This window comes from Mastomys coucha, unplaced genomic scaffold, assembly GCF_008632895.1.
Source record: "Mastomys coucha isolate ucsf_1 unplaced genomic scaffold, UCSF_Mcou_1 pScaffold17, whole genome shotgun sequence".
Lineage (NCBI taxonomy): Eukaryota > Metazoa > Chordata > Mammalia > Rodentia > Muridae > Mastomys > Mastomys coucha.
In genome coordinates this window covers 5,864,974-5,877,473 of record NW_022196899.1, presented here as the reverse complement: position 1 = coordinate 5,877,473, position 12,500 = coordinate 5,864,974, and the positions used below count along the sequence as shown (strand labels likewise).

Genomic DNA, 12,500 nt, shown 5'->3' with positions numbered 1-12,500 from the left:
GGCATGTGTGTGCGCTCGCGCATGTGCACACGCATGCCCCCCCCCACTCACTCATTCATACACATGAACACACACACACCACGTACTCAAAGACTTTTGGAAACAAAAGTGTACCAAGAACTTTCCTGTGTGGCTGGCTACAGTCACCTGGCCCTTCAGTGGTCTTCTCATGGCCCCCATCTGCTATCTGCCTTGGACAGCAACTGTCTACCACATGTCCCTGAATGGTTATAGCTGTTCTCCGCAATTAGAGTATAAGACTCATGAAGGCAGGCACCAATGGTGTACCACTAACATCTCTTAACCGTGCTACACTAACTATGAATGTGTTAAATACAAATGCAATATCACTGCAGGGAAACATGCCACCTGTAGAAAACCGTGAATACTCTTTTTGTTCATTTGCTGCACAATGATTATTTCTTATCGGAAATGAGTGGCTGTAATGCAGCCAGAAAACAGGACATAAAGGCAAGGACACGTTTTATGAGCATGCTTTCCTTGTCCACCTCTTTGAGTCTTTCGGTGTGATTTTCAGTGTATGATTCAAAGGCCTAACTTGTGTCAAGAATTAACACGGGTAATCAACTGTTGAAAGGAAAAGGATCAAGTCCACGGGATAGCAAAACTTCATCTACTTTCCTACAATTTAGTTTAAGTCTGATCATCCACATCCTGTTAGTAAAGTTTCTGCTCTCTGTTTTCACCTTCTTCTGTCCAAGGCATTGATAATGAATCTTCCAACACCTTAAGCTCTCTTCAGTTCAGAGTCCCCTTTGGCTTCCATTTTTATCTTTGGCCCATACATTGTCATCAGAATCTCATCGTGAGCCAAGTTCAACCTTGGCAGTCAGATACAATTGGTGATTTGCCCAAAAAAGTTTATTTATTTATTTATTTATTTATTTATTTTTGATCTAAAATCACCTCAATGCTGTAAATGCTCTACCATGGCAGTATTATGAATGGCTTTGACAACTATTTGACCATTGATTCATTATAATATGGCTCATTATGACTCTTGAGCTCCATCATTAGTCTTATGCTCAACTCAGGGACCATTGAAATTCACACGAATTTTCTCTTGTAATCTGCCTGAAAATTTAGCTCTGGTAGGGTGGTGTGAAAACCTTCACTGATTTGTGCAGAAAAAAAACCCTACAAGCACTAGGGAACAATGCTAGTTTAAATCTGGACTTTGTTTTAGTTTTGGAATAAGTTGTCTAACTTGAAGATGTAGTTTTCCTCATTGTCAAGCTGTACATAACAATATTGCATGTCTCCATTGGGGCTGAGAGGATGAAATGAGACCATCTGAACTAAGCATATCACATGGGACTATCCTACACTGAGCTCTCAGAATTCATTAGGATTATTTTGTAGGAAATAATCTCTGTATAAGTCTGTGGACTTTTTAAAATGTTAAGTTCAAGGTTGTCATAGGAACTAAGAAGTATTATCTTCAGGAATGCTTTTAAAAAGAGATGAACTCTGAAGCACAGTCAAAGAGCTACAGTGCTGCTCCTCATCCTGACGCGTGAATACAACGTCTGTGCTCTGCAGTAACAGACTGACTTTCTTGTCTGCCTACTCTGCCTGCCTGGAATATGTAAACTATGCCAAGCCTCCCTCACCTCTCAATGTGTCCTCAAGCTGTGGCCTTCCATTTCCCTCCCACAGCATATCTGAGACTCTTATTACAATACTCATAGACTGTCCCCCCTTTTAAGAATTCTGTGACAACCCTTACCCCATCCCACACCACCACCCAAAAAAGTAATAACCTCAATAGAAAACCACTGAAGAGAACTCTTAAAACTTTTCATAAAGATGCTCTAGTGAGTATATGGACAATGCAAGCTGGACTTGCTTCTTCTTCTTCTTCTTCTTCTTCTTCTTCTTCTTCTTCTTCTTCTTCTTCTTCTTCTTCTTCTTCTTCTTCCTCTTCCTCCTCCTCTTCCTCCTCCCCCTCCCCCTCCTCCTCCTCCCCCTCTTCCTTTCCTCCTCCTCTTCCTCCTCCTCCTCTTCCTCCTCTCCCTCCCCCTCCTCCTCCTCCTCCTCTTCCTTTCCTCCTCCTCCTTCTTCCTGAGGGTGCTAGTCATAAGGTTGGGGAGCAGGCCTGAGAGGACTGGAAGTGAGTGTGATTAGGGTTGTATTATATGAAATTCCCAAATAATCAATAAAAATAATATGAAACAAGAACTCTTAATTGTGCTGAATCAGAATTAAAGGTCAGTAAGATGCCTACACAAATATACACATGTGTGCATGTGCACACACACACACACAAAATCATACATAGAAGGGCTTAAGCACGCCTATCTATGTAAGATGAACCAAAAAATATCTTAAAAGTTCAAACAATACTTTCAATTATTTTCATGGTTTTAGAAACACAGGGACATTGTGTAGTGGTTTCTTTCACCCATGGATAGGCAGCTTATGACTTAAGAGCCATTCATCACTCAGCCCAGTCACTGCCTTTCCTCATTGGGTCTCAGGGTGAGTCACATGCTTTGGGTTTCTTTGAAAAGAACTGTGCAAGGTCTCGGCATCTCACACGCATCTGCTGCATCCCACCAGGAATCCTACTGAACTCTCTCATCCATCACAATGAGCAACAAATTCCTAGGGACCTGGAAACTTGTCTCCAGCGAGCACTTTGATGACTACATGAAAGCTCTAGGTGAGAAAATTTTCATGATAAATGTCCCTTTAAAGACAGATGCACAGGGTTTTCTTCCAATGTTCCCCCCCCCCCCGCCCAGGAGTCTGGGGAATGTTGTGTGGGCTGAGTGCAATCATTCATAAAATTTACTTCCACTTCATTGGCAATAAATTGTTAGAACTTAAATGAAGCTACTTAAATGCATGGAACTTGAAGGTAGTTTCACAAGTTTGTTGCTGGGGAAAACTATTAGAGTTTGAGTCAATCCATAGGCTGGCATTTTCTGAAAGCTTGTTTAATAGAAATTAATGTGGTCACAAGATTGAGTTGAATAATAGAAAACCACAATTTAAAATTTTAACCTTTATCCAAACTAAAAATTTTTGTCTCTGTTTTGGGTTTGTCTGTAATTAAATAATCATTTAAGTGTGTGAAGCTTGACAGATGACACATTTCCTAGATGAGGATGCTTGAAACCTGTGGAAGTTGTTGAGATCAAAAAAACCGGTTGGCTGCTGTGAGTTCAGACTCCATCCCACCAACACCTGCCCATCCTAGTGTTGAGCAGGAAGTAAAGAAAGAAGAGTGTGGTGGACAGATTGTCCTGTTTTATTCTTCTCACCAGGCATATTATGGAACTACAAAATGTCAAAAATGTGATTCCACCAAGGATGTTGGGGGGGGGCAGTGTTCTGTATATCCATAGCTTCTTATTGACAAAGTGTTATAGAAAGGCATGTGTGGAGGGGAGATAGTCGGGCTGAACTCGCAGCTATAATGTCAAATGTCTCCAATGCTTCATACAAATCTGAAACAACTTATTTTATGTTGAGGCTACCACTGGGCATGACAGAGTGCACAAACTAAACTTTTGTAGCTGTGTAGTTTTATGCTGTAAACTCTGTCGGCATCATTGTTATAACAGTACCCTAAAATGCTTGTGTCACCAACATGCATTTTCTCTCATTGTTGAACCTTGGGAGGAAGCCCCACCATCTACTCACTGAATAAAGAACCTTAAGCCTATGGACATGACATCGGTCCCCCAGATATGCCTCCTTACCCAACACAATCTGACATCGCCTTGCTTTTCAGGTGTGGGGTTAGCCAACAGAAAACTGGGAAACTTGGCCAAGCCCAGTGTGGTCATCAGTAAGAAGGGGGATTATATCACCATTAGAACTGAGAGTGCCTTTAAAAATACAGAGATCTCCTTCAAGTTGGGCCAGGAGTTTGACGAAACCACAGCTGACAACAGAAAAACCAAGGTAATCTGTAATGTTTTTTTTTTTCCTGAAAGTTGGTCCAGTGGGACTATTGAGAGACAAGCGTATGCCTTCTGGGAGTTAGGGACTTGGGGAAGGAATGTGACTTGTTGAGACATCTGTCACGGAAACCGAGGTAAGCCAAGCACATAAATTTATCTTTGTAGACCATTGTGACGCTGGAGAGAGGCTCCTTGAAGCAAGTGCAGAAGTGGGACGGTAAAGAGACAACAATAAAGAGAAAGTTGCTGGATGGGAAAATGGTAGTGGTAAGAACATTCCCAACTCCCAAGGCAGAAATAATGCTGTGTGCATGCATCGATTGTGCGTGCTCCAAAATGTCCCTTGTTCTTTAGAATACAAAGAGACAACAGCAGCAAGAATAAAGTCAAGAGTTAGTGCTTGAGTGAAAAACCATTTTAAAAAAAAAATTCATGTTTGAGTCCTGCACGTGTTAGGTCAAGATTTTAAGTGATAGTATCCAAACAATAAAGTTAACGAAAATATGGATGAACGTCACTTGTTTAAACCTACAGCCAAAAAAGTAAGCTTATACTTCAAAAGTAAAATATAACCCTGGTGTGCTCAATTATAGAGTATTGTAGTAAGAGCATTTTGTTTTCAGGAGTCCATAGGAACTTACCCTAAACTATACCAAAAACTGCAGTCTAAGCCCTCAGCTCTGGAGACCTCTTTTAGGTAGCAGATCAGAACGAGGCGAAGGACTCCAACCAGATGGACTCTAAGGGAATTTTAAAACTGCGGGTCTGTGCTCACTAACTAACACACACGCTGAATATACATACAGTTCTCTAGTGGTTTGAGAATTTCTTTTAATGTGCACTGGGTTTTAGCTCTTGCTGCAAAATAGATGTACAGGAGTCAGTTCCAACATGAGGTCCCCATTTATAGATCAACCGAGCCCAATCTCTCAGGGAGTTTATTTGGCTGCTCTATGGCTAAGGCAAATGTGAAAGCCATTCTGTATTAGTCACTATTCTCCTTGTGACCAAAAACCAGCTAAAAAGCATCTTCAGTGAGAAGAACTCATTTTGATCTGTAGTTAGAGGAGACTCTGTCCGTCATGGCTGGGAAGCCATGAAAGCGGATGCTTGAGGCAGGCAACTGCTGGTGCCCATCAGGAAGCAAGGAAAATGGACATTAGTACACAGTCTATGGCCTCTGCCTCAGTCTAACGCCACAGTCCCTGGCCTGGCACATCTCTACTTTAGCACGTGTCAGGTCTTCAGGTCTCCCCACCTCAGTAAACCTGATGTGGACTGTCCCTCACAGACATGTCCAGAGGTTTGACTTGTCTTTGTGATAGATGATTCTAACTCTCACAAAGCTGACGATCATCATTAAGCATTAGAGCTGCTACAATTTTTATTGGACTTAGATGTATCTAAATTGTGCATAAAAATTGCTGCTTGATCATGTATAACAAAACAGATCAACTTTAAAGTTTTTTCTTGAGTTTCTATGTCATGAACTACTAGAAAGCTGGCATCTAGGTATTTCATTCCTTCCTAAATTTAATCTTGTGGGTTCATTGTAAACTGCCACATTGTTCCAAATGTCCTGTTCTCTGACTTGCATTTTAAATAGCCAATCTCTTCTTTTAAGGAATGTATAATGAAGGGCGTGGTCTGCACCAGAATTTATGAGAAGGTCTGAGAAAAAAAAAAAGGTTGGATCATCCAAATGGTGTTTGCTAATCTAAGACTGGAAATCATTCAGCAAGTCCTGAATCCACTGCAGCTGGTTTGTCTGGCTTCTCCTGCACTTGTCATAATGTGTTCTATAGTAAAGGTTTAAATGAGGATTAATCTAAAATATGAATTTAGACATTTTCCAGTTTCATGCATGTCTTTACCATGTGAATCCCTCTGTATTGACTAGACGAAAGACATCCCATAAAAATCACTGTTGCAAAATGACAGCCTAAGCTGTGCTCATTCTGTTTTAAATAATGATAAAAAGAAGTAGTCAAATACTAAAACAAGGTGAGAGCTTTGTTCTGTGAAGTGATAAATGTCTCCGGGGGCCTGGAAATCATCAAGCAAACAAAGCAAGAAGATGAGCTGCTCTAAATTGGGGTGGGGGGGGGGAGTTCCTTGTTTCAGCCAACAGGAGCAGCCTTCATTCCATTTGGCCAAAGTTTTGTAATGCACAAACAATAATATGCACAGTTGTTATAGCCACCGAGCGTGTTTGACAAGTGCATGTTACTATGTGTGTGCCCATCCCAACTGAGGCAAACACAGTTCCTCCATCTTAGAAGTCTTCCTCATCTCCTTCCCCAGGTGATGTCAACCCACCAGAAGCAAGGATGGTTCTGATTTGGCCCTAGACTAGCTTTGCTTAAATAGCACCAGACCTCTTGGATTCATTTCTCTTTGCCTTTTAAACCCTAGCATGATGGTTTCCAGGTTTATGCAGGTTATTGTATGTAGTGATAATCTGTTTCTTTTTATCTCTGAGCATTATTCCATTGTATAACTGCATCATTATAGCTTCACACCGGTCTTCTGAGAAAATAGGGTTATAAGCAGTGTTTGAAAATGATGAATAAAGCTGCTACATTCTTGTACAAGGCTTTGAACATAAGGCCGGTTTTGTGTTAGATACATAACAGTCATAGAATACTGAATCCAGTAATTATTTTCTTTTTTTTTTTTTTAAAGATTTATTCATTATATGTAAGTACAGTGTAGCTGTCTTCAGACACCCCAGAAGAGGGCATCAGATCTCTTTATGGATGGTTGTGGGCCATCATGTGGTTGCTGGGATTTGAACGCATGACCTTTGGAAGAGCAGTCGGCACTCTTAACCACTGAGCCATCTCTCCAGCTCCCCCAATAATTCTTGATAAGAAAGAAAGAGGAGTCACTGTGCTTAAGTAAGAATGAAGCTGCAGTACATGATTTGAGTAATTGATAATGGTGTGATTGTTTATGGCAATCGATGTTCACAGTGGAAGAAAATGTACACAATATTCAGAATGAGTGAGTGCAGGGAAAAAGACCACGAAGAATTGCAATGGAGTCAGTTTAAATCCAAGGTTCTATCTCCGTGTGAGCATGAGATGTCCCTTACAGTCTCAGGTGCTCAAGTCTTACCCTCTAGCTGGTGGTGCTATTTTGGGAGATGGTCAAATCTTTAGCAGGTGGGCTCTAGACGGAGGAAGCAGGTCACTGAGGCACGCCTTTAAAGGTCACCCCTAGCATCCTTCCTCTTCTTCCACTTCCTGTCTTCCATGAGTTTGGGTTGCCTCTGTCATAGAGTCCAGCTGTGATGATGTCCTGTGGCACCCAGGCCCAGAACCAAGGCGACTAACTAAGCATTTTGAACGTTGGCTTCTGAAACTCCCAGTCAAAATAAAACCTCTCCCACCTTGTTCATATCAGGTGTTTTGCCACAGTGACGAAGTCTGACTAATACAGTTTTTAAGCTCTGTGTATGTTCATAAGTAGATACAACTGTACATGCATAACTACATGTGTATGTATGCGATCCATATATGTACCTAATGTGTGTTTGAGTATACATACACATGCTGAGGACTCTTAGTTTTGTCTCCCAAAAGAGCTCATAAGAAGAGATACCTCAGGGCTATAAGCACACGTAGCACCAGGGGCTTAGTCTCTAAAGCCGTTTCTCACCAAAAAAAAAACCAGAGTCCTCTGGAGAGATGGATGATTACACACCAGGCCAGAATATTTAAAAGATTTAAATATTTTTATATACAAAAATAAGAAGTACTCAAAGACATGAGAGAGGTGTGCTGCCTGAACCTAAAGAAACTTGCGTTGGTTAAACTTGGAACCACTTGGGTATAAAATACTTGATAAAACACACATTTAAAACCATTAAGAAATCACAAATTCATAAGTTATCATAAATTAATGACAACTTATGAATTTGGTAAATCATTGGGAAAAAGAGTAACCCAAGACTCTGATATTGTAGCCAGATGATAGATAGATGGCACAGAGAAGGGGCATAGGATACATGTACTGGTATTCTATGTAGCTGGTAAATGTGAAAGGAGTTATGGAGAACAGGTGCCATTTTTCAACTACCACAGCAAACATGGGCTCCAGTAAGAATTACCAATACACAATAAAGCTAGAAGAAGATGACTAGAAGCATCCTAAGTCTGGATTGCCCTGGTTATTTTCTCCTTGCTGTGAAGATCCACCTGACAGAAGCAACTGAAGGAAGGGTTAATTTCAGTTCACCGGTCCAGGATAGAGCTCTTTATGGAGGGGTGGGATGATGGGGGAGATAGGACCATGACACAGCTGATCACACTGCATCTGCTGCCAGGAAACAGAGAGAGATGGATGCTTGTGCCCAGTGAGTTCTCTCCTTTACAGCCAGTCTGGAACCTCAAGCCATGGGACGATGCCACCTACATGCAGATCGGTTTTTTTCCCTCAATTGAATGTCTCTGGAAATGTCCCTGTGGACTCATTCAGCACCCCATTGATTCCAAATCCTCTCCAGGCACTGATGACATCACAGTCTTAAGGTGTTCTCGCACAAGAGGCAAAAAAAAAAAAAAGTACACACATGAGATTTCAAAATAGAACAGCCACTTGACGGGGTTGTCAAAATTAACCCCACCAATGAAGGGCAGACAAGCAACATGTGCCCTGATACTGAACATTGTACTTGGAGATCTATATGAGATCTACATAACGAGCAAACAACAAGGAAATTCAAAATGAGGAATTTTGTATTTAAAAAAATGAAGGCAGGTGTTGACTGAGTTTTTCTCAAAATGTCAATGTCATAAAAGATAGAGAGGTTGTGAGAGTCTTCCAAATTACATTCCACTGAAAATACATGGTAACTGGCTGTAGTGAACGATCCTGAGTGTGTCTTATAGGAGAGACAGTAAATGCTACAAAGGAGAGCCTGAGGTCATTCTGTGAATTAGAGTACACCACAGGGATTAGATTACAGTGAATTCGGATCAAGGGAAAGATTACCTCTATTCTTGGAAAAATCAATGACATTCAGGGTAGTGGGCCTTCTGGAGTATGGGTGTGATTTAGTGTCAATGTTGTGGAGAAGCATATGAGTGTGTTTGCATGTGCACACACCCACACCAATAGTGGCAAAGCAAGTGGGGTAAACTCGAGCAGTAACATGATCTGAATGAAAACCTGCTTGTGTTCTATGAATTACTTTGTTTCTCATGTTTGTTCTCTACAAATTGATATACTTCTCCCAACTTTCTTGTATATTTAAAATTATTTACAGAGAAGGTACACTGTGCAAGACTTCCTCCCCTGCCAGGTCTTCATGACATGCTTCTGGTGGGCCTCATGAGCCTTTCTTTCATTCTTGTCTCCTGCCAGGCCAACCCATCAAAAAGAAGGTTTAGAACTGCACCTCTATTTTTAGAGGTTTATGACTTGCCATAAAATGTATCCGTCAATAAATATAATTACACTATTGTACAAAAGCTCCAGGTACTTTTTAAATTTCATAACAGGAAAAGTATTATGTTACTAATGAGGAAGAGAAAATAATCGCTTCAGCAGGTTGTAAATGTTGCTAAATAAAAGATAAAAAATTTCTCAACAGCCAGAGAGAATGGAGTGGGGAAAACCTATTATCTGAACCCATTTCAGGTACTGTAGCAAGACGCCCTATGTCACATGTCATAGTCACAATAGAAAGTCAGCCCTTGCTGTTCTGGGGAGGGGGAGTTCAGGGTGTAAGTCCTGCAGTTTTCTCTCTGTGCAGGGCATTTCCCCACTGACAGATTGGTCACTTGTCTGCTTCCTCGCGTGGGGAAAAGGGAGAATGACCTCCCATGGGCCTCCTTTACAAGGTACAAGTCTATCCAAGGAGGATACTACTTGTACAAGGGAGCTGATTACTTCCTAAAGCTACTAAGCCTGGGAGTTAAGATTGCCTCATGTGAATTCGGGGAGAACACTTAGGGTTCGAATGTCAACTGCCCTCCAAAGGGCCATACACTAAAGTTTGGGTCCTTAGCCCATGGCACTATTAGGAGGTGGCAAAACCTTCAGGAGGTAGGCAGCGCCTACTGGAAGACTCTAAGATCATTGCGGTGTCTCATGGAGGAATGTATTGGACTCCTGGGGCCTTCCTCACTTTCTTTGCTTCCAAGGCATCATGAGGTGAAGTCACTCTGGTCCTCCTTCTCTACCTGCGTTCTGCCTCATCAATGGGACAAAACAGCCAATGGACCCAAATCTCTAAAACGGTGAGTCAAACATGTACTTTCCTCTTTGAGGGGGGCTTATCTGAGGTGCTTGCTACTGTGATGGAACTCCAACTAACACAAACATCATCAGACCAGCACTGAGGATCCATAATACTTAAAGCTTGCCTCAACATATAATTTTGATTGCCTAGTATTTTTAATATAACATTGGAGTGAAGAATAGTCAGACTGGTTAGTTGAAGCTTCCTTACTAGCTGTGATCCCAAACATATGCCTCAACACACACACATACACACATAGACCCAAGTTCCTTAGAGAACACACTTCAAAGAGTCATGAAAAATAAATGAACTAATACATGTAAGGTGCTTAGACCAGTGTTTAGAAAAAGACATTGCAGAAGTATCTTCTATTACTATTGTCATTATTTTATTTATTATTATTGTTTATTTATTTACTTATTTTATTGGTTTGTGTATCTTGAGACAGGATTCTGTATGATAGCTTAGTCTGGTCTCAACTGATGATCCTTTTGTCTTGTAACTTAAGTATTCTAGAGGCAAGGCAAAGGGATCATGAGTAATAATAATACTTGCCACCTTCCGGTCTCTCTGGGCTGGTGTCCTGAGCGGACCTTGGGCGTAAGCTCTGCAGTCAATCCCACCACACCCAGAGGAACTCCACTCCCAGGCACTCTGACATTCTCAGGAACAGAGGTGAGGAGGGCCCAACATCTGTCCCAACACTGAGAGTAAGTGGGACCAGAGGGACCAGGCATGCAAGAACTCCACCAGCAGAGTGGCTTGGGTTCCTTCCCATCTCTCTGGGCTGGTGTCCTGAGCAGACCTTGGGCACCGGCTCTGCAGCCAGTCCCACAACACCCAGAAGAAGTGCTAAACTCCCAGGTGCTCTAACAAGCCCAGGGTCACAGGATCCCAGAATCACAGGATCACAGAGACAGCTTGACTCAGAGGAGTTCTGACACAACCAGGATCCCAGGAAGGACAGGCTCCAGTCAGATTTAGCAAGGGCAGGTAGCACTAGAGATAACCAGATGGTGGGGGACAAGCGTAAGAAAATAAACAACACAAACCAAGGTTACTTGGCATCATCAGAACCCAATTCTCCCACCATAGCAAGTCCTGGACACACCATCACACTGGAAAAGCAAGGTTCAGATATAAAATCACTTCTCATGATGATGGTACAGGACTTTAAGAAGGACATAAATAACTCCCTCAAAGAAATACAGGAGAACACAGGTAAACAGCTAGAAACTCTTAAAGAGGAAACACAAAAATCCCTTAAAGAACTACAGGAAAACACAATCAAACAAGTGAAGGAAATGAGCAAAACCATCCAGAATCTAAAAATGGAAATAGAAACAATAAAGAACTCAGAAAGAGAGACAACCCTGGAGATAGAAAACCTAGGAAAGAAATCAGGAGTCATAGATGCAAGCATCACCAACAGAATACAAGAGACAGAAGAAAGAATCTCAGGAGCAGAAGACATAATTGAAAACATTGACACAACAGTCAAAGAAAATGCAAAAAGCAAAAAGCTCCTAACCCAAAACATTCAGGAAATCCAGGACAAAATGAGAGACCAAACCTAAGGATAATAGGTATAGAAGAGAGTAAAGACTCCCAATGTGATAGGCCAGTAAATATGTTCAACAAAATTATAGAAGAAAACTTCCCTAATCTAAAGAAAGAAGCCTACAGAACTCCAAATAGACTGGATCAGAAAAGAAATTTCTCCCATCACATAATAATAAAAACTCTAAATGCACTAAACAAAGAAAGAATTTTAAAAGCAGTAAGGGAAAAAGGCCAAGTAACATATAAAGGCAGGCCTATCAGAATTACACCAGACTTCTCACCAGAGACTATGAAAGCTAGAAGACCTAGGCAGATGTCATGCAGACCCTACAAGAACACAAATGCCAGCCCAGGCTACTATACCTAGCAAAACTCTCAATTACCATAGATGGAGAAAACAAGATATTCCATGACAAAACAAAATTGACACAATATCTTTCCACAAATCCAGTCCTACAAAAGAAAATAGATGGAAAACATCAACATAAGGAGCAAGACTACACCCTAGAAGAAGCAAGAAAGTAATCCTTCAACAAATCCACACAAACCTAATTCCACCTCTTAAACAAAAACAACAGGAAGTAACAACTACTTTTTCTTAGTATCTTAATATGAAAATTAATATTACCAATATATCCCAATTGATTGAAATCCAAAAATATGAGGAATTAGAAATGTATTGGCTGTCATCCAATGGTCTCTCTAATTTGGTAATTGAAGAAATAGGTCCAATATTGTACAATCTATATACA

General features: G+C 41.1%; 1 protein-coding gene across 1 annotated transcript in view; it reads left to right on the top strand.

The window, feature by feature from the left end:
* The window catches only part of LOC116094719 (myelin P2 protein), a 10,033-nt gene extending 3,502 nt beyond the window's left edge, over positions 1 to 6,531 (top strand). Inside the window, exons 2-5 of the mRNA XM_031376239.1 lie at positions 2,584 to 2,686; positions 3,764 to 3,936; positions 4,101 to 4,202; positions 5,560 to 6,531. Coding sequence (XP_031232099.1) covers positions 2,614 to 2,686; positions 3,764 to 3,936; positions 4,101 to 4,202; positions 5,560 to 5,610 — 399 coding nt within the window. The 5' untranslated portion in view covers positions 2,584 to 2,613 and the 3' untranslated portion in view covers positions 5,611 to 6,531. The remainder of the gene's footprint in view (positions 1 to 2,583; positions 2,687 to 3,763; positions 3,937 to 4,100; positions 4,203 to 5,559) is intronic.
* Positions 6,532 to 12,500: the final 5,969 nt, after the last annotated feature.